Below are 24,701 nucleotides of genomic sequence, written 5' to 3'. Positions count from 1 at the left end.
CTTGACAGAGAGAAAACTGACCCAGCACCTTCAAACTCCTCTCAGACCGAAGCCAGAGCAAAATGGAATCCCCTTAACTGACATTTTCCCTGTTTTATGGTTTTCTCTTAAAGAGACAAGAGTTCAATTCTGTCTGCTACTGCCTCTTAAAGAGACAGAGGGCGAGAGCTGTTTGTTGCTGTCTCTTAAGGAGATAGTGTATAAATTAAAAATCTTCCTCTGACCTAAAACTTCTGCTCCTAATGAGACAGAGTGAAATTACAAAATTCCTTATAACAAGAGTCAAGTCAAAGATGAAGTGCCAATTCAGCATTCCTATGAAATGTTTCATGTTTTGATCTTTAAGGTGCTCTCCTCTAGGAGAGTACAGTGGTAGTTATAAGGTATTGCTCATTGTTCAAATCTTTCCCATTGTTATGTTATGGTTGAATAAACCTTTTGTTAATTATTCAGTTACTTAGGAGTCCCTTATTTTTTTCCCAGTATCAAACCTGGACAGGGTGCTGGTGTCCCATCCTTCTATAACTTCCATCAACATTTATAGTTTTCTTCTTTTGTCAGATTTGCTAATCTGATGAGTATGAAGAAGCTACAGCTTTTCAATGGCCCTCTTAAACTGAAGTGCCCAGAACTGAATATAATATTCCAGATGAGGTTTGACAGGGAAAGAGTACAGTTCACTTTCTTTGTTCTTAACATAGCCTATATTAGCTTCTCTGGCCACCACATCACTTTGCTGACTTTTATTGAGTTTGCAGTCACTAAAATTCCCCTATTTTTTACAGACAAACTGCTATCTAATCATGCCTCTACCAGTTTGTGCTTGTGAAGTTGATTTTTTGTGCACAAGTGTAAAAATTTACATTTATCTCTTCTGAATTTCATCTTATTAGATTTAGCTCAGTTTTCTAGCCTGCCAAAATAGTTTTAGATTCTGACTAGCATTCAGTGGGTTAGTCATCACTCCAAAGTTTTACATCTTGGGGAAATCTTTTTTTTGTTTTATTTTAATTTTTTAATATTTTTCCATGTTTACATGATTCATTTTCTTTCCCTCCTCTCTTCCCTCCAACCCTCCCAGAACTGACAAGCAATTCCACTGGGTTGTACAAAGGTGATCTCTTGATACCTATTTCCATATTATTCATTTTTGCTGTAGAGCAAACTTTTAAAGCCTAAACCCCAAATCATATACCCATATATACATGTGATAAGTGCTGTCATATGTTCTTCTTTTGCATTTTTACTCCCATAGTTCTTTCTCTCAATGTGGTTAGCATTCTTTCCCATAAATTTTTCAGGAGTATCCTGTCTTGTTGCATTGCTACTAGTAGCAAAGTCACCATAGGGAAATCTGATGATCTTGCCATCTAATGTTTTGTTTTTCTTCTAAATCCTTAACCTCTGTCTTAGAAGCAGTGCTGTGTATTGGTTCCAAGGCAGAAGAATGGGGGTTAAATGACTTGCCCAGGGTTGCATAGCTAGGAAGTGCTTGAGGCTAGATTTGAACCCAGGACCCCTATCTTTAGGTCTCATTCTCTATCCACTGAGCCAATTAACTGTTAACTAATGTTAAACTAATGTTAAACAGCACAGGGCTATAATAGTTCCCTGTAGTATTCCAATGGATGCCTCAAGTTACATTGACTTTGAACAATTAATGACAAATTAACTGAATTCTTCAGTTAACTGGCTTTGTGACCTTGGTGACCTTGGTGATATAAGAGAATCAGTCTAACAGGAAAAAATAAAACACCATACATAGAATATGATTTAGTCCTGAGAGCCACATTTAAAAAAAAAAGGAGATTGACTAATCCTCATTGGGGAGGATAAGCTCATACTTTAGAACTCTTTAAAGAGCAATGAAAATATTGCTGTTATTATTATTATTATTCAGTGGCGAGAAAAGGCAGAACGGAAATGGGTAGTTCTCAGTAAGAGAATGAGACAGGAAAGTTTTCTTAGTATGCTGGTCCTTCCTTTGGGATGTTAAACAACAACTAGGTATGCTCAATCATATATATAACCCATTGTTCCCAGTGACCTGATTCAGGGTTATATATTATTTTAAAAAATTTTTATTTTACCATCCATGTAATAACAATTTTCTACATAAGTTTTCTGAAGTTATAAGATCCAAATTGTTTACTTCCTATGATTTATTGCAATATATCATTTTATATAGATAACCAAGCTGCCTCTATCTGAAGTACAGGCTGTATTATTTCTAGTTTTCTTTCTTTCCCATGGATCGGAAAAGACAAGGAAAGAACATTTGTTGTTGTTCAGTCATTTTCAGTTATGCCCAACTCTTTGTGACCTCATTTGAGGTTTTCTTAGCAGAAACAGGAGCAATTTTACCATTTCCTTCCCCAGTTAATTTTACAGATGAGGAAACTGAGGCAAACAGTATTAAGTGATTTGCCCAAGGGCATACAGCTAGTAAAGGTTTGAGCCCAGATTTGATTTTAGGATGATGAGTCTGCTGACTTCAGGCTGCCTAGATGCCCTCAAAGAACACATGAAGTGCCTAATATGGACAAAATACTTTGCTAGGTGTTGTGGAAAGACTGGATTGCAGGTTTGCAGCTACATATCTAGGATATGTACTTAACCATTCTCAGGTTCTATGCTTACAACAGTGTGGGAGAGACAACAGTATCCTCTTCTTTTTTGGAAGAGGTGCTCCCATCCATAGAGTACTTTGGGGGCTCCAGAACTCTGTAGGGACTTAAAGAGAGGAGAGTGGAGTGGGATCTGGCTCTAATTATTCAATCTGAGGGGGGCAGAACCTGGCTCAGGGCGATTCTCAAGGGGAACCAATATATATGAATGTGTGTCTGTTTTTCCATAAGTTTCAGGGCATCCAGGGAATCTCTCCCTTCCTCTCTCCTTCCCCCCCTCCCTTCCATCTCTCTCTCCATCCATCCTCATTCTCAAGGGGAATCACAGCTCTGTTGCTGTGGGGGTTTATGCTGCAAACTGCAGTCTCACTCCCTCCTAATGCACATTAATTTTGTTCATCCACTTTCTTTCCAACTCCTAAGCCAGAGGAACAGGTACAACTCCTCCCCTCCCCAGACCTAAACCTTGGCTCTGGGGGCAGATTGCGGTCCTCCACCATCATCTTGGGTATATCCCCGCCTCCCTCCCATCTCTCGTTCTCTCTCTCTCTCTCTTTTTTTCTCTTCTCTCTCCCCAGTCCTCCTTTCCTAGTTGCCATGGAGACTCACGTCATCTACGTGCCGTGCGTCGCCTTGGAAACAGAGGAGCATCTGAGGCGCGGCTGGGAGACCCGCCCCTCTCCGCCTCTCTACAGCCGGTGCTGCTAGTTAATGGCGGCTGGGAGGTAGCCCTTGGACCCAGAGCCTCGGCTCCAGCCCCAGCGCTGCCGGGCACCTTCCTGTGAGGCCAGGTGTGGACTTTGTGTCCGCGGCTCCTGGCACTGGGCCGGTGCATCTGTTAGAGTTGCCGGGAGCCGAGCCCGAGATCCCCCACGTCCCAGGTACGCTCCCCGCCGCCCCACTGAGACCCCCGACTCCTCTCCACCAGCGGGAGCCCCTGCTCCCCTCGCTCCCCCCAGCCCAGGGGGCTGGGCCGGACCCGCTGCTGCAGCCACCGACGCTGCCGCCGAGTCAATGGAGGACGGACCGCTGGAGATCCTGACCAAGGACGGTGACCTCCCGGGCCCCCTGGAGGTGTCCGCTGTGCCCGCGGTGGGGGACGTGATCTCGAGCGAATACAACGGCGGCATGAAGGACCTGATGGAACACCTGAAGGCCCAGCTGCAGGCCCTGTTCGAGGACGTGAGGGCCATGCGGGGGGCCCTGGACGAACAGGCCTCGCACATCCAGGTGCTTTCGGACGACGTGTGCGCCAACCAGCGGGCCATAGTCTCCATGTGCCAGATCATGACCACCGCGCCCCGCCAGGGCCTGGGCGCGGTCAGTGGCCTCGAAGGAAGCGACCGGGGCTCGCCGGGAGTTCCTGACACCCCCCTTCCAAAGGAGTGGGGCTGCGGCTCGCTGGATCCTGAGGAGGAAGGGAAGGAGGTGCCGGGCCCGGCCACACCCACCAATCGCTGTGAGAGCCCGGAGAACCCCTGTGCTTGTCTGCTGAAGGGGGACGGGCCACTCCTGGATGCTCACGACCTGCCTGACATAGCCCTGCTACATCTGGAGGGGGAGAACTCAATGTAAGGAGGCTCCAGCGGGGGGCAGTACCTCCGAGGCACGGTTTTGGGTTTTGGTGCATGATGATGAGGGAACTGGACGACTCGGTGCAGCATGCTTCACTTGGGTGTCTGCTGTGGGATGCTAGGCAGAGACTCCTCTAAAGAGGAACCTGTAATGAATGGGACCATCATGGATTCTTTCTGCCTAACAGACAGAATGACTGACAAAGAGGCTAATAGGGAAAGGTGAAACGCAAGGGAGAGGAAGCCAGTGGGCATCTCACCTCCGGACTCCCACCCATCCTAACCCTCCCCTTGCCCCCCAGCCAACACAAGAGCCCCTGAATTGTGTAAATAAAATTCTGCTTTTTTTATATTCTGAAGATGTACTCCTTAGGCCTGAGGCAAATTAAATCCCTAAAGATGTATATAGAAATTAAGGAATTGGGGTTTTTGTCTTGGCCACAGGAAATACCCTCTGCTGAAATCCACTGACACTCAGTGCTGCTGCCAAAGCCCCTTCCCCCAGTACAGAGATCTCTACACCTTCTTACTGGTTAAGGAAGCTTGAGGAATGAACTGCATGCAGCCCAGGGAGTGTGAATGAAGGGGGTTCCAAAGGCGTCTGGGCTAAAAGGCAATGGCTCTCCATGTGCATGAAGATTTGTTAGCTCAACTCTTAGGATATTGCATGCCAAGAAGATCCTGCTTTGTTATGACTTCACCTGGGATTGCATACCGTTGGGGTTTTGGGAACAATGACCCCAGATCCCAGGCAGAGACTTGGGAACCTGGAGACACAGGGATGTTCAGCAACAACAGTCATGGGGTGCTCTTGAGGGACTCTTGGGTACCACAGCCAAGAGCTGTCTCTCCTGGCCAGATTTGCCTAACTCCAGTTCCTTTTCTTGCTAAAATGCCCCCTCTTGTAGCCAGCTACTCTGTGTTGCCTCCATGATGTCCTGTGTTATGTTATATGTGTCCACTGTGTCATAGTGTGTGAGCCCCAAGGGACAGGGTTTGTGGCTCACGGGTCTGATTCTGGGCGTTTCAGACCCCTTTGTGAGTCCCAAACTATCATGACGCTTCCCCTTAACCCCTTCAGGGCATGGAGCATGTGGTTGTCCTGGGGTTCTGTAAATGATGTGCTGCTCTTCCTCCCTGCTCCTTACAAGTACTGATTGTGTTCCCTAACCCCTGCTCTTGTGTACTCTCTTTTCTTAGTGCTCCCCTTGATGTTGACCTTAATTAATAAAGAGGCGTCATCTCCCTTCCTTGCTGACTGGTCCTGGGGCATGGTCTGGCTCTCTATTGCAGGCCCAAAGTAGAGAGCCACACAAACTCAGGGGAATCGTGTATAGTCAAAAAAGCTCCAGAAGACCTGAATTTGAATCCTGTCTTTGCAGTTCACCTTTGAGCAAGCTGTTTAGCTTCTCTGGCATTTAGCTTTCTAATAGTAATCATAGCTAATATTTGGGGTTGGACTACCAGATCTAGCATTTATAATAGTGCTCTAAAGTTTGCAAAACACCTTACATAGGTTATGACAATTGATCTCTAGATCTAAATTCCTAAAGTCTCTTCCAGCTCAGAAGCTCATAATACCGATTCACTTCCCTTTTACTTCCCTGAGCAAAGCCATGCCCTTCAAGCCCAAGGGGATAATGAGCCTGTGTTAAATAGCTAAGTCTGCCTGTCTTCTCTGTCCTTGCCCTGAACTAAACTTGGGGCAAGAATTTCAGCTGAGATATGGAAGAAAGGTACTTGTTCAGTGAGACACCTTGCAACAATATACCTGATTGAAGCAGTTAGGTACCACAGTGGATAGAGCCCCAGGCCTGAAGTTGGGGGGGGGGGTCCTGGGTTCAAATATGGCCTCAAACACTAATTAGCTGTGTGACCCTGGGCAAGTCACTTACTCCCCATTGCCTATCCCTTGCCATTCTTCTGACTTAGAATTGATACTAAGACAGAATGTAAGGTATAAGAAAAACAAATATACCTGATTTTCCCAGTGCACCACAAATTGGGAAAGGGAAGCTTTTTTTTTCCCATAGAAGAAGGGTAGGGAGATTGTCTGGGAGGGAATTGCCACAGAAGAGTGACAGGTTCTCCCCCCTTGTGACCTCTAGTGGAGAATGACAGTTTGGTTTCACTGCCTTCAGAGCTATAGTTGGGAACCCTGAGGGATCTGCAGTGGCCTAGAGTGCTCCTAAATGAGCATAGTAACCTTTCTAGTAATCCAAATTGATTAGGGAGAGTGTGGGTGACCCTATTTCATTTTGTCCTTGTCTTTATCCCAAATATATTAGAATCAGGAAAGATGGGAAATTCCATACTGATGAGCTGTGGAGGACTGACTTGAACTTGAAATGTATTTTCTATTGCAACTGTATGCTAAACGGAGCTTCAGATCCCATCCTGTCAGAATGGTCAGGGAAGTCCTAGAACCATCAATCATGGTGTTAGCAATGGGAGCTACATAGCTAACTTTAAGCTGGTGTACAGGCACTTATTGGTATGTATGCAAGGAAGAGTCCCTGGGGAAATGACAATTGTTATAGCTCCAGCATCTGCCGGTATCATTAGGATCTTCAGGGATGGAGATCCCCTTATCCCTCCATGGTCTAACAGCTGTGATTATAAGAATCCTTGATTTCTCTTGCTCAGTTTAGTCTTTTATTCTGCCTTTAGGTTAGATAATAGAGATCTTCCTCTAGAGCCTTAGAATCTACAATATGAAGATTTTACTTTCTCAGCAAGAACATCACTAAGGACATACACAAGGAAAGCTAGAATTGTTGCTTAGGAAAGAGGGAGCTCTCACTCCTGGATGCTTTTTAACCCAACTGTATCCTGATACCTCATCCATTTCCTTCAAATAAGAACTAGAAACATCCCAGTAACATCCCAAACTTCAAGGACACCCGCTCTGGACCCTGACTCCATTTTATAGGGTTGTGATAGGGAAAGTCTATTGTAAACCTTAAAAGTGCTCTAGAAATGCAAACAATATAAATTATCAACTACTCACCTTGTAACCCAGACCAGTGCTGGAAATCAGTCCCAATGGTAAGCCTAGCTTCTTCAGTCTAAAGCAGAATCCTCCCTCCCTCCCCAAGGACTCCAAAAAAGGGATATTTCACATCCTTCAGTCACCAATTCCATCATTTCATATGATAACCAGTGCTTAGTACAATGCCTAGAATATAGCAGGCAATCATAAATTCCATGCTTTTCTTTCGCCTAATAATGGGATATGGTACTAATCAGTAGGGGAAAAGAGAGTGGACAAACATTGAAACGACAAACCTCATTATGCAACAATCACATTTAATCATAGCTAAAAATTGCCTAAGAAGAAATGACCCAATCCGAACCTATTTTGCATATCCCCTCTGGATCTGGATATCTTCTATATTTGCCCAGGTGATTAACAAAATCCATGGCTTTAATACCTTTCACTGTAAAGAAGTTATTTCTTCACTAGTCTAAGTCTCTCCTGCCTTATAATTTACAAGGGATGTAAAGAACACTATCTCCCACCTTTCCACAAAGTTCAGTACTGTTACTACTATCTATCTGTCTTCTCATCTTTGCCCATGGGTCTCATTCTGTAGTTCTGTGAGCCTATTTGGCTCAGATCCCTTTCCAAATTTTCTTACTTGTATCTTTAGCGAACAGCCATGATAGGGTCTAGAGTTCAAATAAGTTTGTGTCAAGTCCTGAGAACTAACTTTGTAGAAAGGGACCTTAACCTTGCGTGTGATGCTGCTAGCAACAATGTCAGAATTTTCCACCAGTCTTAAAGTTGCTGTTTGCAGAGTCCTAAGCATTATATAAGAAATAGACAAAACAGTGCTAGTCCCTATCCTTTTTTTTTTTTTTAAACCCTTGTACTTCGGTGTATTGTCTCATAGGTGGAAGATTGGTAAGGGTGGGCAATGGGGGTCAAGTGACTTGCCCAGGGTCACACAGCTGGGAAGTGGCTGAGGCCGGGTTTGAACCTAGGACCTCCCGTCTCTAGGCCTGACTCTCAAACCACTGAGCTACCCAGCTGCCCCTAGTCCCTATCCTTAAGGAAATGAAATACATGCATAAATCTGAAATGGTTTTGTTGGACTTTGTCATATCTATGAATTTTAAAGATTCAAGACAAAATCAAACATTCAAAAACATAAAATTGAACATTAAGCATCTATTAAACACTTAGGCAAAGCACTGCATATACAACCATAAAGCACTTTTGTTCTTAAGTAGATTATAAATCTAATAGAGAAAAGGATACAAATGGTGGTAACTAAAGGGAGAGAGAAATGTAAAAGAGGTCTGATAAAGTATGGTGAGACACCTGATGAGTGAAAGTTCAAGATAATTATCACCTGGGGCAAAAGTTAAGGCTTTAAAGTGGAGGCAATATCTTAAAGAGTTCTTAAATCAGTCAATGTTGCACTGTGCTAGGTACTGATGATACAAGGACAAAGAATGAAACAATCTCTACTTATGGAATAGGGGAAAACTTCAAAAACCAGAGAATAGCCCAAGTACATTCCATGGAAGAATGAGAATAGTGGATAAAAAGAAGTCTATTCAATTGAAACCTAGATTACATGAAGGGGTATAAGGTAAGATAGGAAAGGTAGTTAATTGCAAAAGACCTTGAATGCCTTTGTCTCTAGCTCTCCTTCCGCTCTCTCTCTCTCTCTCTCTCTCTCTCTCTCTCTCTCTCTCTCTCTCTCTCTCTTTCTCTCTGACACACACAGAAATCAATCTCACCAGTAACCTATATGCTCACTCTCCATTCTTTTTGCAACAATGCTATTAGAACCACTCCTTCCATGCTCTCCCAGATCCCCACTTCCATGGAGATCTCTGAGACTCCTCTTTGGCCCAATACCAACCCTGTAGTTACTTTCTATTCTTCTTAAACAGGCATCTCATTCCTTTGAAGCCTTTGGTGCATAGCTGCTTCTCCTGCACACCCTGCCCCACCCCCACTCTGCCTTTAGCACTGCAGCATCCAGAGATCCAGAATATTTCTTTTCCTTGTTTTAAGAGGAATAAGAATTCAATTTGCCTTATTGGGTTAGGAAAAGGAACTGCCTGGCTCCTTTTGGACTACATGGGGGAAAGCCTAGAGTGCTTCCTAGTCACTTTGCCAACCTTCTTTCTTCCTGTTGCTAATCAATAGGACTGAAGCTGAGGGCCACTAAAGGAATAACCAAAATCCCTAAGTTGAGGCTTTTCTTTTCTTGGAATTTTATTCCCCAGAGATGAAGCTGGAAGTTGAAAGTCTCACTGGAGTTTCCTTCTTATTCCCAGACTTCAGGCTTATCTGACCCCCGTCTCCTTGGGGTCAGATCTTTTTTTATTATTTTGAGGACCTGGTCCTTTTCTGTACTGTGATCCTGGACCCAGGCTTCTGCTATTGAAGTGGAATTGTGAGTGATTTGTGTGATCGCAGACTGATCCAGACATATCCATTGCCCCATCTCCTATCATTGTGTGGATAAGCTCCCTGTACCAATTAAGCAAATACACTTGGCCTTCACAGCCAACATCTGCATATATATATATATATATATATATATATATATATATATAGAGAGAGAGAGAGAGAGAGAGAGAGAGAGAGAGAGAGAGAGAGATCGTTTCCTAAAACAGTTCTAGGGAAATCTCACAAGCCCACAATTCAGATACAATAGACAAAACAGAATATTGAAGTTTTTCATCACAATTCTTTCTCCTGTTTTATCATTGCATAGGCATGTGCTAGGGCTCAGTCTCTGCCCTTGCCCTATATTGCATACATTCTTTCTCAGATTAAGTCTCAGTGAACAGCCAGGGCTTTCCAGATTTGTACTTTAGCACAAAGCATCTGTGTCTGTCTCTCAATCTGTCTCTCTCCCTCCCTCCTTCCCAGCTAGAGCTCATTTACATTCCTTTCAGTGTCCCAAGCAGCAATCAGAAAGTTTTCCTAATGTAATAGCCACCACTCAAGATATTTGCTAGGGAAGCATGTAGTGGATGGTCACAGTTGCAGGCTTTTCTATCAAGGTTGATGTTGTTTTTACACATGCAAAAAAATCAAAATTTCCACTTTCAACATCCTGGATCAGTGGGACAGGAGTGAAGGAGCTTCTCACATGCTCCATGGTCCCTTGAGGAAAGCCAGATTACAGAAGGGAGTAGAAAATCCTTATTGTCTCATTCCAAGCAAAGGGAAAGTGAAGGGGGATTAAAATGATCTCAAATATCATTTCTCTTCTCGTCCATCCTCAAGTTTGTTTTTTCCAAGTTTTTCGAAACTCTACTACTAATTTCCTTTGTCCAGAGTACAAGTCACCCCTTCTCTCCTAACCAGGCACTGTGCATTCCACTGTAGCCAGCAGCCCAGGGAGACCTATGTTACAAGGGGAGGGATCTGCTGTAGACTCACACAGACCTAGATTCATTTTGGGGGGACAGCAACCCAAAGAAGGGAGCTAGACTTACCCTTTCTTTAATTCATTGGAGTAACTTTGGGGCTATCATCAGTTCTGTTAAAAGCATCCATTTTTCAGGATTGCTGGTCACTGGAAGTAAAGGTAGAGAAAATGCAGAAAGAGTCCCCAAAGTAAAGAGCCTCCCAAATTAAGTTGGAGCTTTTATCATTATCCGCCTTATAGACCAGCAGCTCCTTGCTAACTCAGTCACCAATCATCTTCACCATCCTCTGGTCATGGGGATCACCAATAAAGAGTTCCTTTGTCCTTTGGCAAATGATAAAGTCCCTTAGCAAAAAGCCACAACATATGTTCTAATGAAAAGGATCAGAATTTATATACCTTCAAGGAAGATGCCCTAGTACAAGCAAATCAGGGGTTTCCCCTAACTACTCTCACTACATCAGGAGATAAAGGGTTAAATAAAACTGTGTCAGGATCTCAGAGGATCTTGACTGGAGGATGAATAAGCCATAGCTCACATCTATCCTCTGAACTAGCTGCTCCCAGACAGACTTCCCACTAGGATACCAGGGTCTGGGTTGAATACCACCTCCCCTGTCCACTTCCATCCCTCACTTCTTGCTTGACATTGCCTCAACTACCCTCACTTCTTTGTTGGTCAGCCTCCTCAGTTCTTATGACCTGAACTTTCATTCTAATAATAAATCAACATTACCATTTCTAATGGAAAAGGGATGACAATCTATTTACACTGAGTCTATCTAGAATTCCTGTGATTCTGAAATGCCAACACCAAAAAACTTCTTTCCTGGCCACCACTCCAGTTCTCTCATACTTATCCATATCATGCTGACTTGGGTCACTACAAATTTATGTTATGAGTATAAACTCAACTGGGCCTTCATAGCTTTAAGCCAATCCTCTTATTTTAGCTTGATTAATTATTGAATTCTCATAGCCACTCTTCAGATTGTCTCTCCTCTTCTATAGCTTTCAGCAGATAACCTTGAATGAATTTAGGTCATCCATAATCAAAAGTTGCCTCCCCTCTCTAATTCCACACTTAAAATCACCTAAGAACCATCCTCCATCTTTTCCTCCTTTGCTCCAGTCTCTGAAAAAGTGATCCTTCTTGACAATGTCAATTCCTCTACTTATACACTTGATCCCATCCCTTTCTCTTTCCTCCAGCAGCTCGTCTCTTCTATCACTCCCTATTTCATCCTAATATTCTTTTAAAATTATTAGCATATTTTGTTTTTATATTGCCTTCATTTCCATATATCTTCCCTCTTCCTTCTCCCCATCCAGAAATCCGTCCCTTGTCACAAAGACTAAAAAAAAAAGTAGAGTTCAGCAAATCCAATGAATACATTAGCCCAAGCAGTCTATGAATGGATGGGTAAATGAAAACATTTATTTAACTCTTACTACATACCAAATACTGAAATAAATAAAATTGCCTTCAAAGAGAGTAATGACCAGGGAAAGATGTTTTAATTTAGGGAGTTATGAAGTTGATGAGTGGAGATGAAGGAGACAATTGACATGACTTTCAGAGAAGCACCGGCAGTACTGATTGACATGTCCAAAGCAAAAAGCAGAAAGGAAAGTCAGAGTAACAGGATAGATGGTTGAATGGGATGTTTGGGGTCTGGGGCTGACTAATGTGAATTTGTGCTGGCCGACTCACCCATCAGAGAACAGTATAGCCCTAAGGTGGTGATCCTAAAGCTGAGTGGCATAGATATGAGGCCCAGGGATCTGTCATGATAGGATGGATGGCAAGTGCAATATTCCATAGCTATGTCCTTCTACCTCTATAAATAAGACCTAATTTTTAACATCTCACACTGGCTCCTTCTTTGACAAAATGACATCCATCCATGTAAACTTTTCTTTGATGCTACTATCTGTTCAAGTTGTCATCCTATACTCTTCCCTTCTGCAACCACACCCTTAAAAAAGCTATCTACCCTTATTGCCTCCACTTTATTACTTCTCAGTTCCTTATAATTTGGCTTCCTCCCCCATCACATAAAATCTTTGGTTTGACATCTTCTAAATTTCCCAATGTTTACCTTCTTCTTCTCCGTCTAGAGATGTAATAGGTGTAGGCTTTAAAAGTAGGAGGCCTATGTTTTCCTGATGCTGCTTTTTCCTAGTTTTTCCTAGTTCCTTAAGCAATTTAACTGCTGTTTCTCATGTCCTTTGCTAAATTTGTATACAGGTCATACTCATTAACCAGAGAAATCTGGCTTTCTCTTTTCTCTCCAAATTATCTCACTTGGTGATCTTATCAGTTCCCATAAGTATAACTATCATCTCTATACAGATGATTTACAGATTTATACATCCAACTCTAGTCTCTTTCCTGAACCCCAGTTCTACATCTCCAGCTGCTTCTTAGAATATCTCAAATTCGGTGTCCATAGTTATCTCAAGCTTAATATGTCCAAAACAGAAATCATTCTTTCCTTCCAAACCCTCCCTTCTTCTAGACTTTTCTATTACTGTCTAGGCCTCACTATCCTCTTAGTGTTTACAACCTCTGAGTCATCCTTGATTTATCATTTGCATTTAAAAATATATATGTATATGTATATGTATATATATATACCCCCTTCCTTCAGTTTCTGTTTTCCCTTACCCCTTTCCACCTCCCATCCCAGCTTGCTACTCTCCAATATTATCTTCCTTTTACACTGCATATCTTATAGAAACATAGTTATTTGTATGTTATCTCCACTATGAAAATGTAACCTCCTTGAAAGTGGGGACTAGCTTTTGGTGTTCTTTGTATCCCCAGCTTTTAACACTATGTTAACATATAGTAAGTATTTAATAAATATTAGGACAGGGGGTAGGGGAAGAGAGAGAGAGAGAGAGAGAGAGAGAGAGAGAGAGAGAATGAGAATTGTTCACAAAGCAATACTAGGGTGTTAATCCCTTGTCAACAACACCCCAACTTTTGTGATTCCATCTTATGGAAATATCAACTGAGCTGGCAGGAAGGAGGCACCAAATCTTCTAGATAGTTTATACATTCAGTATTTACTTTTTTTTTTAATTTTTTTTTTTATTTTAAACCCTTTAACTTCTGTGTATTGACTTATAGCTGGAAGAGTGGTAAGGGTAGGCAATGGGGGTCAAGTGACTTGCCCAGGGTCACACAGCTGGGAAGTGGCTGAGGCCGGATTTGAACCTAGGACCTCCCGTCTCTGGGCCTGACTCTCCATCCACTGAGCTACCCAGCTGCCCTCTCAGTATTTACTTTTAAAGGAGTTTTCTTTCTGTTTATTTACATTGGGTCTATTGATAATATACAGAAAAACTGATGATTTTTGGATCCATTTTATATCTTGCTATTTTGCTGAAGTTATTGTTTCAATTAATTTTAGTTACGTCTTTAGGGAAAGGATCATTTTATTTCTTCTTTGCTTAAGTTGGTTCTGAGATTATTTTTCTTGTTATTTTTTCTTTATTATAGCTACCATTTCTAACAAATGATCAATGAAAATGGATGTCCTTGTTTAATGAAAAGATCTCTGAGGTTTCATAGTAACAGAAAATGTTAACTCTTAGTCTTATATATACTTTACTATATTAAAAAGTAGCCCAATATTTCCTTATTAAAAATTTTTAACATAAAAGTTTTATATTTGGTAAAAAGCTTTTTCTATATTTTTGCTATTGCCTTTTGTTGTTTTTGTACAAGTATTGTCTATTTTGTTTCTTTTTTTCCCCTTTCTAATGCTGATTTAATCCTACATATATAAATCCAACCTGGCCATTATACATAAATATTTTAATATGCTATTTGAGACTTTTGCTAATTTTATTCAATATTTCGTGTTAATGCTCATTAGAGATATTGGTGTACAGTTTCTTTCTCTGCTTTATTTCCCACTAGAAAATGGAGATAATAATAGTCTCTGCCTTTCAGGCTTGCTGTGAGGTTAAAATAAGATAAGATTTGTTAAGTGTTTTGTTAAGCTTAAAGCTCTATATAAATGCTAGCTATTATTAGATAGTTTACGTTTTAAAAAATTTCATAGTCAATTTTTGGCCTATAATTGAACAATACAGTCTATAATAATTTCCCTTATTTCATAATAATTTATTATGGGTTTTCATTTTAAATATTATTTGATATTCATTTAAATTTTTTTCATGTTAGGTAATGGTTTACCTTTGTTTTTTTCCCAGCTCCTCATTTTATCCATTCACATTATTGATTTCCAACTTTGTTGATCTCTTCTTTCATTTTCATAATTTCTATTTGTGTGTTTAGTTGGTTTCTCCCCTAGTTTAAAAAAGTTGTATGCCCTATTCCTTTATCTCTTTTGTTAATGAAGTGTTTGGAAATATAAATTTCCCCATATGACCTGAATTCCAAAAGTTTTGTTATTTTTTTGTCTTTTTTGTCATTTTATTTGTTTAGATTATCTACCTTTTCATTGTTTATTTGATTCAATTATTATTTACAATTAAATTATTTATTCTCCATTGAAGTTTGAATTCTTTCAAGTGCCCTTTATTGATTATGATGTTATTGTTTTTTCTTTCCCCAGTACCTAGCATGGTGCTTAATAAATGTTTATTGATTGATGCCCTAGTACACAGTCAATTTTTGTAAAGGTGCTATTTATCTTTATTTTTATTTTAGCAATTCACCTGAATGTGAGAAGGGGTATATTGGAGTACCCAACACATTAGGTATTACCACTAAGTGCCTAGCAAAGACCTCAAGCAACCTCTGTGGACAAAGGCCTCCAAAAATATCCGAGGGTCCTAAGGAACCTAGATAAGGCTCTCCTAGATGCCCTCCTTTAAGACTTCCATGGACTATTCTGGGAACACACTTTAACAAGGCAGACTTAGAAGTAATTTGGTAAATGAGAGCCATTAGGATACATATATGGGGAATGTAGATTCTTCAAAATAGGATGAATCTTTTAAGTCTCTAGGCTTTCTTTTTAGATTAATGAAAGCAAATGCGGATAGCTTATCATCTTAGCTCTCCCTATATCCTCTATATCCCCCAAAACTTGACTTGACTGCTCCCTTAGATTTTGTTAATGTTGATCTTCTTCTCCATGTCCATCATATGGTCCACAATCTCTGTGGCAGCCATGTAGTGTTGGATATCAACATTCTAAAGAAAGGAAGCTTCTTTCATTTCTCTGTCCACCAAAATGTGGCAGCAGGAAGAAATGTTCATGTAGTCCTGGGGAAGATACCCTATACTTCTTCCCAAATGAAACCAAACTATTTTCTTCCTATTTTCAGCCAAGGAGAAAAAAGTATTGGTGAGGTCAGTGATCTCATGCTACTCACCCCAGGCCTAGGGTTCCTGGTTTACAATATCAACAGAGTTAGGAATAGCTGCTATGATTAGTATGATGACTTTGTTAAGCTTCCTGTAGTCTACTGAAGGTAGACTGCCATCCGCCTTCTTCCCTAACTGCATTATGGTATTATAAAGGGAGCTGGCATAATAATTACTACAACTTCCTTAATTTCTATCACTAGAGAGGACATATCTTTCACACACACACACACACACACACACACACACACACACGTGCTCGAGTGCTCCAGTGCTCCCCCTCTGGGGACTTTATATGGGATGTCTCAAGTGAATTCAATGTTTTCATTTGGCCCTACTCATAATAACACACTAAGAAATTAATTAAATTCCCAAAACAGATAATTGCTCTCATGAGCTTGTGATTAACCCTCCCTTGGTGATCTTTCTATAACCACACATAAACAAATGATAATCCCTTATTATGAAATGAGATAACATATGTAAAGCACTTCACAAATCTTAAAGTGCTATATAATATAAGATTCTATTATAATTATTGTAGGAGGTCTTGGTATTATAGTAGCTAGTGATCAGCAGTCCTTTATATCTATACAAGGAAAGGGCCTTTAGGGAATAGCATTAGCTTGGGTAGAGCTAAAAGATCCCTAATGAGACGAATTTCATGGTACAAATTCACAAATGCCTCAATAAGTTGGTGACTTTTTTATAACTTCATATTTCAGAAGTGACTCCCAAAGCTTCTTCAAGAAAAAGGTGTCATTATCCTCCATCATCTTGTAGGGTGCCAGGTTTCATGCATTCTCTACCCACCCCCATTTCCATAGGGTCAATTTGCACTGACAATGGGATTTGCCCAGAACAATATCATTCAGATATATTCCTCAAATTTCACTAAATGAAGACACCTCAAACAAGTAAAGTTTTATACCATTTGACAAGCCCTCTGCCCAGAAGATGGGATATAATTGCCCCATTGACTGGCTGGTTATAGGGGATTGAGCTGTGTTAGGTTAACAAATTCTAGTAGAAGATCCAAGCATTTTGTTGATTTTCTAACTAGTACCTACTGACTCAATTCATCACCACAACTCTGGAGAGAGACTTAAAGACAAATCAGAGTCATCTCTCTTGGTCATAGAATCTGAGGATTATGTTATTGACATAAATCTTTATAAGAGCAAATACTTCTAGTAATAAATTCCATCTTCTACAACTGACTCAATGATTATTTCTGCTCTCTTTATCTGGAACCAGGATTCAGCCAAGCTACATACTTAACATTCCAAGGTTGATAACAGAAGCTCTTAAGCTAATGTTCTCATTATCTATCATTATGCTTATACACAGTTAGTTATAACTGGACTAATCTTTCAATTATCATAGTTACAGATAGTACTTAAAGGATTATATAAGATCAATTGATTTATAATAAATGATATAAAAGAAATAAATGTAATTCAAATTCTTCAAACACAAGTCAATAAGAATTTATTAAAATCTTTATATCCCAGTTATTATACTAAGCTCTGTGGATATAAAAGCAAAAGACAGTCCCTGCTCTCAAGGAGCTCACAGTCTAATGAGGATGACATACAAATGACTATGTGCAAACAAGCTAAACTTGGGATAAAGTGAAGAATAACAAGGTGTGTGGATACATATCAACACCAATGATTAGCTGATTGCAAGGGGATATAATTGTGAGTAATTGGGAATCTCCTTAGGCTCCCTGCCTATCCTGTTCAAATCTAGCCTCAAACACTTACTAGCTGTGTGACCATTGTAAGGGTTAAAATAATTAAAGGTTGTACTAAATGTATAAAAATGTGGTTGCCAAAAATATATTACACAAGATGACTTTTTATGGTAGTTTATTTACAAAAGGAGAAAGAGTGAAAGTAAGGAAATGAGAGAGAGAGAGAGAGAGAGAGAGAGAGAGAGAGAGAGAGAGAGAGAGTAGATAATTACTCTGGCCAAGTTTAAGCAAGGCAGGGCTTCAGAAGCCCCAGCAAAGAGGGACCCAGAGGTAAATTAAATAAGGATTCTAGTCACGAGTCCTTCTCCAAGATGAGGGGCCTCTCTGGAGGCTAGTACCTCCAGAAAAGCCAGGAAAAGGAGTCAGCCTTTTCACTCACCTATGTGGTAGTTCGAAGGGAGAGATTCAAGAACAGTCTCACCAAATTTCAGAGTCTTAGGTCCATGAAGTAGATCCTTCACCAGCCTCCAACTCCAACTCCAATTCCAACTCCAGCTCTGAAGAATTTACTTCACAGGAAGTTGCCCCTGCTTTTAAAGACACTTCTTTGTGTCACTTCCTGAGCATTCCTTCCACTTTATGTGGACCAATTGTAGCTTTAGCTTTGCTAAGGACTGCCCAGGAGGCAGTCAGCCATTTCTGAGTCATCACCCACTATAGGACATGTGGGTCACAGACCTCCCCATACTTAAGGATAAGTGGGGTGTATATGCTTCTGGTGATTAAATCTAAAAGTGGGCAAGGGAGAGTTAATCCCATTTTCATACCCTGGGTGAGTCACTTAACTCTATTTGCCTCTGTTTCCTCATCTGCAAAATGAGAATAATAGAAGTGCTTGTGAGAATCAAATGAGATAATAATTATAAAGCACTTCATGGGGGTGGCTGGGTGGCTTAGTGGATTGAGAGTCAGGTCTAGAGATGGAAGGTCCTAGATTCAAATGTGGCATCAGACACTTCCTAGTTGTGTAACTTTGGACAAGTCACTTAACCCCCATTGCCTAGCCCTTATACCACTCTTCTGCCTTGGAACCAATACACAGTATTAATTTCTAAGACAAAAGGGAAGGGTTTTAAGAATAAAAAAAATAATGTGCTTCACAATAGTGCCTAGCACATATAAATGTTAGTTATTATTATTATCATCACTACAATCAGGTGGGTGTATATCTTCTCCCCATTTCCTTCCCCCACTTCTGTCTCACCACTGCCTGATGAACTGGTAACTTACCCATGAATCTTTGTTTTTAAAGTTCCATTCTGAGTTTTTATTATAAAAGAGAAGATCACAATAGCCCTGTACTAACTGTGAATCTATGTTAAAGCTTTCTCTCTCTTCTCTCTCTCTCTCTCTCTCTCTCTCTCTCTCTCTCTCTCTCTCTCTCTCTCTCTCTCTCTCTCTCTCTCTCTTTTTCTCTCCCTAACCCTCCCTCTCTCTCTCTCATTCTCTCTATTTCTGTCTGTTTCTCTTTCTAGAGACATAAAGAGGAGCTTCACTGGAATTAAAAATATGGGCCTTTATTTTTGTGAGAATCTTGGAGTCAGTAAAGAAACTCTGAAATTTCCCCAAGACAACAGACCACTCTCCTCTTTTTCAGCTTTGGTTCTTCCTCATTGTCTATCTGTATTATCTATCTCAGATATACATACTGATGGAGGAGTTCTATAGTATGTCCTCCACAATGCATCTTGAAATCTAGAGAATAAATTAAACCACTTGGTTTTTCTTGTGTGGATGACTAGGCCAAACTCCTTTGAGTAATTATAGATCTCATCATCCTTACTGTGGCCTCCACAATCCTGCTACCCCTCAGTTCTTTCTAAGGCCATTATCCATTCATTGGCCATATTATCTACCATTCCCCATTTTGACTCCTTAGTGAATCAGTTCAACTCCACACTGTCCTTTACACTCAAGTCTCTTACCTAATTATCATAATGCTGATCCAAAGGCTTTGCTAAACCCCAACCTTGAATTGATTCTGCCATGTGATGTCTTCATTCCTATTCATATTACTAGTAGAGCTGGGGAAAATCATAAAATCATGCTGACTGGATCCACTACAAATTTATGTTATATGATCTCAACTGGGGCTGCATTGCAATCCTTTTACACGTTTACACTTTTAATCAGGAATGATCAATTCATTATCCCACTCACCATTTTGTTGTGTTTTTTTCCCCAAATTTTTATATCCCTCCTCAAACTTCTTTCCCATGGTATATCCTTCCTCCATCCTCTCAGCTGAGAATTTTGCCTCATACTTGACTGAAAAAGTTGAGGTCATTTGCTAAGAGGTCCTTCTTTTCCTTTCTGCTTCATCTCACATTAAATGTCTTTCCTCCTTATCTTCTCATTCACCTCTGTCTCATTTAAAGAGGCAGCCTTTCTGCTTGTCAAAGTTAAGTCCTTTACATGCACCCTTGATGCCATTCCATCCCATCTTCTCCAGCAGTTGCTCCCTCTATCATCCCCACTCCCTCACTAAATCTTCAATTTCTCCCTGCACACCCTTCCACATCTTTCTCATTCATAAGAAATCCTCACTTAAACTGTCCATCTCAGTTAACTATCATCCTTTAACTCTCCACCTTTAATGGTTAAATACCTTGAGAAAGCAGTCCACCTCAGTACCTCCATTTCCTCTCCTCTCTCTTCTAAACTCTGTAATCTGATTTCTGTTCTTGTCATTCACTGGAGCCTGCCCTTTCCCAAGTTACAAATGATCCTTTAATTACCAAATTAAATAGCCTTTTCTCAATCTTAACTCTTCCTGTCTTTTTTTTTTATATAACTTTTAACATTTAACATTCATCTTCTTCTCCTCGATATTATTTTCTCTCTAGGCTTTTGAGACATTACTCTTTACTGGGCCTCCTTTTACCTGAGTAACCATTCCTTCTCAGTTTCCTGGATCTTCATCCAGATCATGCCCACAAATGAGGGGTGTTCCCTAAGGCTCTGTTTTGAGTCCTCTTCCCTTCTCCCTTTATACTCTTATCTTATGATCTAATTAGCTCTCATGGATTTGATTATCCTTTCCACAGTTGATTCTCAGTTCTATTTATTCTGCCCTAATTAGTTTCCTGACCTTAAGTATCACACCTTCAGCTTCCTATTGGCTACCTCAAACTAACTGTCCTGTAAACATCTTAAACTCCACGTGTCCAAAGATAAACTCATTATCTTCCCCCCAAACCCTCCCTTTTCCCTTCACTCTTTCTTATTAAATATTATTTATTCAATAAATTAGAGAAATTTCTTTTTCCATAAGTGTGCTCATCCCTTTCTATAGATCATACCTCCTAACTCCTGAGGCACTTTTATTTATCTAGGCTATTTATTAACAAAACAAATAATTTGTTCAGTCATTTTTTGGTTCTGTCCAACTCTTTGTGACCTCATTTGGGGTTTTCTTGGCAAAAATACTGCAGTGGTTTGTCATTTACTTCTTCGGCTCATTTTTTAGATGTGGAAATTGAGGGAAAAGAGTTAAATGACTTATCCAAGGTCACACAGCTAGTAAGTATCTAAGGTTGGATTTGAACTCAGGAAAAAGAGTCCTCCTGACTTCAAGCTTGGCACTCTATCACCTAGCTGCCCTAAATAAATAATAAGCACCATTAAATAAGAATTCAACAAAATTATTTATTAATCAATTTGTAGGCAATATTAATCATTATTCATTTAAATCATCATTAATCATTAATTTCATTAAGTAGACTATTTCTTTTATTAGCTGTATGACAAATAATTAGACAAAGATATAAATGATTATTTTTTTAATTTTTATTTTTTTAAACCCTTATCTTCCGAATTAGGATGAATACTATGCATTGGTTCTAAGGCAGAAGAGTGATAAGGGCAAGGCAATGGGGGCTAAGTGACTTGCCCAGGGTCACACAGCTAGGAAGTGTCTGAGGTCAGATTTGAGCCCAGGACCTCCATTCTCTAGGCCTGGCTCTCAATCCACTGAGCCACCCACCTTCCCCTATGATTATTTATAATATGTCAGCCAAATGAATCCATTAATAAGCATTTCTTAAGTACCTACTATATGCCAGGTAGTATATAAGTATATATAAGCAAAGAGGTTATAAAGAAAGGCAAAACTGCTGCCTGCCCTCAAGGGGCTCACCTTCTAATTGGGGAGATAACATGTGATTATTATTATTAGGTGCAGGATATAAATATACATATATATACACACACACATATGCTAGAGAGACAGAGAATAAGAAAAAGGTAATTGCAGAGAGGAAGGCATTAGAAGGACTAAGAAAAGGAGATTTGAACTGAGTCTTGAAGGAAGCAAGGAAAATTGAAATAGTGTTAAAGGGACTGTGATCCAGACATGAGAGAGAGCTAATGAAAAGGTAGAGAGAAAAGAGATGCTCAGGAAACAGTATACACACCAGTTCAGATAAAAGAATTTGTAGAGGATAGTAAAGTATAAGACTAGAAAGGAAGGAAAGAATTAACTGATCTTTAAACACTAAACACAGGATTCTATATTTGGAGATAACAGGAAATCACTGGCATTAATTGAGTAGAAGAGTAACAGGGAGATGTATCCTTTGAAAACATATTTTTAAAATATAGCTTATTATCTTAATTTTTCAATTAACAAACATTTTAAAAATTATCAGTCCCTTTCACTACTCCCTGCTGTTCCCACCCCACCCCATCCATGTAAAAAAAATTTTAAACCCTTAAAATAGAGCCTCAATATATCTTTCTTATTCAAAACAAATTCCTGAATTGATCATGTCCAAAAAATGTATGTCTATTTCTGTATTTTGAATACATCATACCTGTGTCAGTAGGTGAAATATTTCATCTTTATTCTTTTAGATTTGTGTTGATCACAGCATTGATTAGAGTTCTAAAGCCTTTCAAAGTTAGTTCTCTCAAATTAGATAGCACAATGAATAGAGTGCCAGGGTCTGGAGTCATAAAAACCTCAGTTGAAATTTAGCCTTAGATACTTACTAGCAGTGTGCCTCTTGGTAATTCACTTAGCCTTTGTCTGCCCCAGCTTCCTTAGTTGTAAGATGTAAAATAACAATAGCACCTACTTTCCAGGGTTGTTGTAAAAATCAAATGAGACAATATTTGCAAAGTGCTTACATAGTATCTGGTATTTATTAATCCTCATAGTAGGTGATTAATAAATGCTTATCCCCTCGTCTTTCTATGATTATCATTGTGTAAATTGTTCTCTTATTTTTACTCACTTTGCTTTGCATCACTTCACAGAGGTCTTCCATATTTCTTCTACAATTATCCATTTCATTTTTTTATAGCACAGTAAGATTCCATTAGTTCCTAGAAACAGACCTGGACTCCTTTTGCCTTGGAACCCAAGGCCTTCTCCATATTTTAGTTATAACATTGTTCCACTCATGACTGTGATTAGACTCTATGTTGCCCTCTTTTTTTTTTTTATTTTTCATGGTTACATGATTGATGTTCTTTCTCTCCCCCCAAGCATCCTCCCCATAGTCAACATGCATTTCCACTGGGTTTTATATGTGTCATTGATCAAGACCTATTTCCATATTATTGATAGTTGCACTAGGGTGATTGCTTCGAGTCTACATCCCAAATCATATCCCCATCAACCCATGTGTTCAAGCAGTTGTTTTTCTTCTGTGTTTCTACTCCTGTAGTTCTTCCTCTGAATGTGAATAGTCTTCTTTCTCATAAGTCCCTCAGAATTGTCCTGGATCATTGCATTGCTGCTAGTAGAGAAGTCCATTACATTCGATTTTACCACAGTGTATCAGTCTCTGTGTATAAGGTTCTCCTGGTTCTGCTCCTTTCACTCTGCCTCAATTCCTGGAGGTCATTCCAGTTCACATAGAATTACTCCAGTTCATTATTCCTTTGCACACAATAGTATTCCATCACCAACAGATACCACAATTTGTTCAGCTATTCCCCAATTAAAGGGCATACCCTCGTTTTCCAGTTTTTTGCCACCACAAAGAGTGCTGTTGCCCTCTTTCTTAAAGCCCTTGGGTATATCCAGTTAAACTCTATAGCCAATGTTGATACATTTAAACTGTTGAGAACATTCCTTCCAATAAGTTATCCAGGAAAGAATGACCTATTTTCAAAGAATTTCTGATGAAACTATAAAGGAATCTGGAAGAAATTAAGCTTAGCCCAATATTTTATGACATATTCCATAATGAACTCAAAATAAATACATGATCTGAATGTAAAGATCTTATCACATAAAAAAATTAGAAGAGACAGGTCAGGTACATTTCTGAAGTATTAGGTTGGGGTGAAATTATTTTTAACATATTTTTTATTTATTTTATTAAATATTTCTCAATTACATGTAAAATAATTTCAAAATCATATTTAAAATTTCAAGTTCCAAATTCTCTCCCTTTCTCCAGCCTTTCCATTCCCTGAGAAAACAAGCAATTTAATATTGATTATAAATGTGAAGTCATGCAAATATCCATATTGCAAAAGAAAATAGTCCAAAATCAAATAAACCAACCTAAGAAGAATAAAGAAAGTAAAAAAAAGGCATGCTTCAAACTGCATTCAGAGTTCCTTAGTTCTCTGGAGAAGGATAGCATTTTTCATCATGGATCCTTTCATTGTCTTGGTCAAAGCAAGGGGATGGGGAAATCTTTTTTTCCAAATGTTTAAAAAACCATTTACTTAATTAATTAATTTAGAATATTTTTCCATGGTTACATGATTCATATTTTTTCCCTCCCCTCCTTTCACTCCCTTCCTATAGCCAACAAGCTATTCCACTGGGCTTTACATGCATCAAGATCAAGACCCATTTCCATATTATTAATATTTGCAATAGAGTGATCATTTAGAGTCTATATCCCTCAATCATATCTGATGAGGAATTCTTAATAAAGAAGTATATAAAGGCAATTACAAAAGATAAAGAGATCGTTTTGATTACCTGAAATTGGAAAGCCTTTGCATAAACAAAATCAA

The 24,701-nt window shown here is 39.6% G+C and overlaps 1 protein-coding gene across 1 annotated transcript; it reads left to right on the top strand.

The window, feature by feature from the left end:
• The first annotated feature begins 3,641 nt into the window (after positions 1-3,641).
• Positions 3,642-4,202, top strand: CCDC184 (coiled-coil domain containing 184). The gene has a single exon (XM_044678085.1). It carries the CDS (start codon positions 3,642-3,644, stop codon positions 4,200-4,202), a length of 561 nt encoding a protein of 186 aa, XP_044534020.1.
• The last annotated feature ends 20,499 nt before the right edge of the window (positions 4,203-24,701 follow it).

Source organism: Gracilinanus agilis, chromosome 5, assembly GCF_016433145.1.
Source record: "Gracilinanus agilis isolate LMUSP501 chromosome 5, AgileGrace, whole genome shotgun sequence".
NCBI lineage: Eukaryota > Metazoa > Chordata > Mammalia > Didelphimorphia > Didelphidae > Gracilinanus > Gracilinanus agilis.
This window is presented reverse-complemented; position numbering and strand designations above follow the sequence as displayed.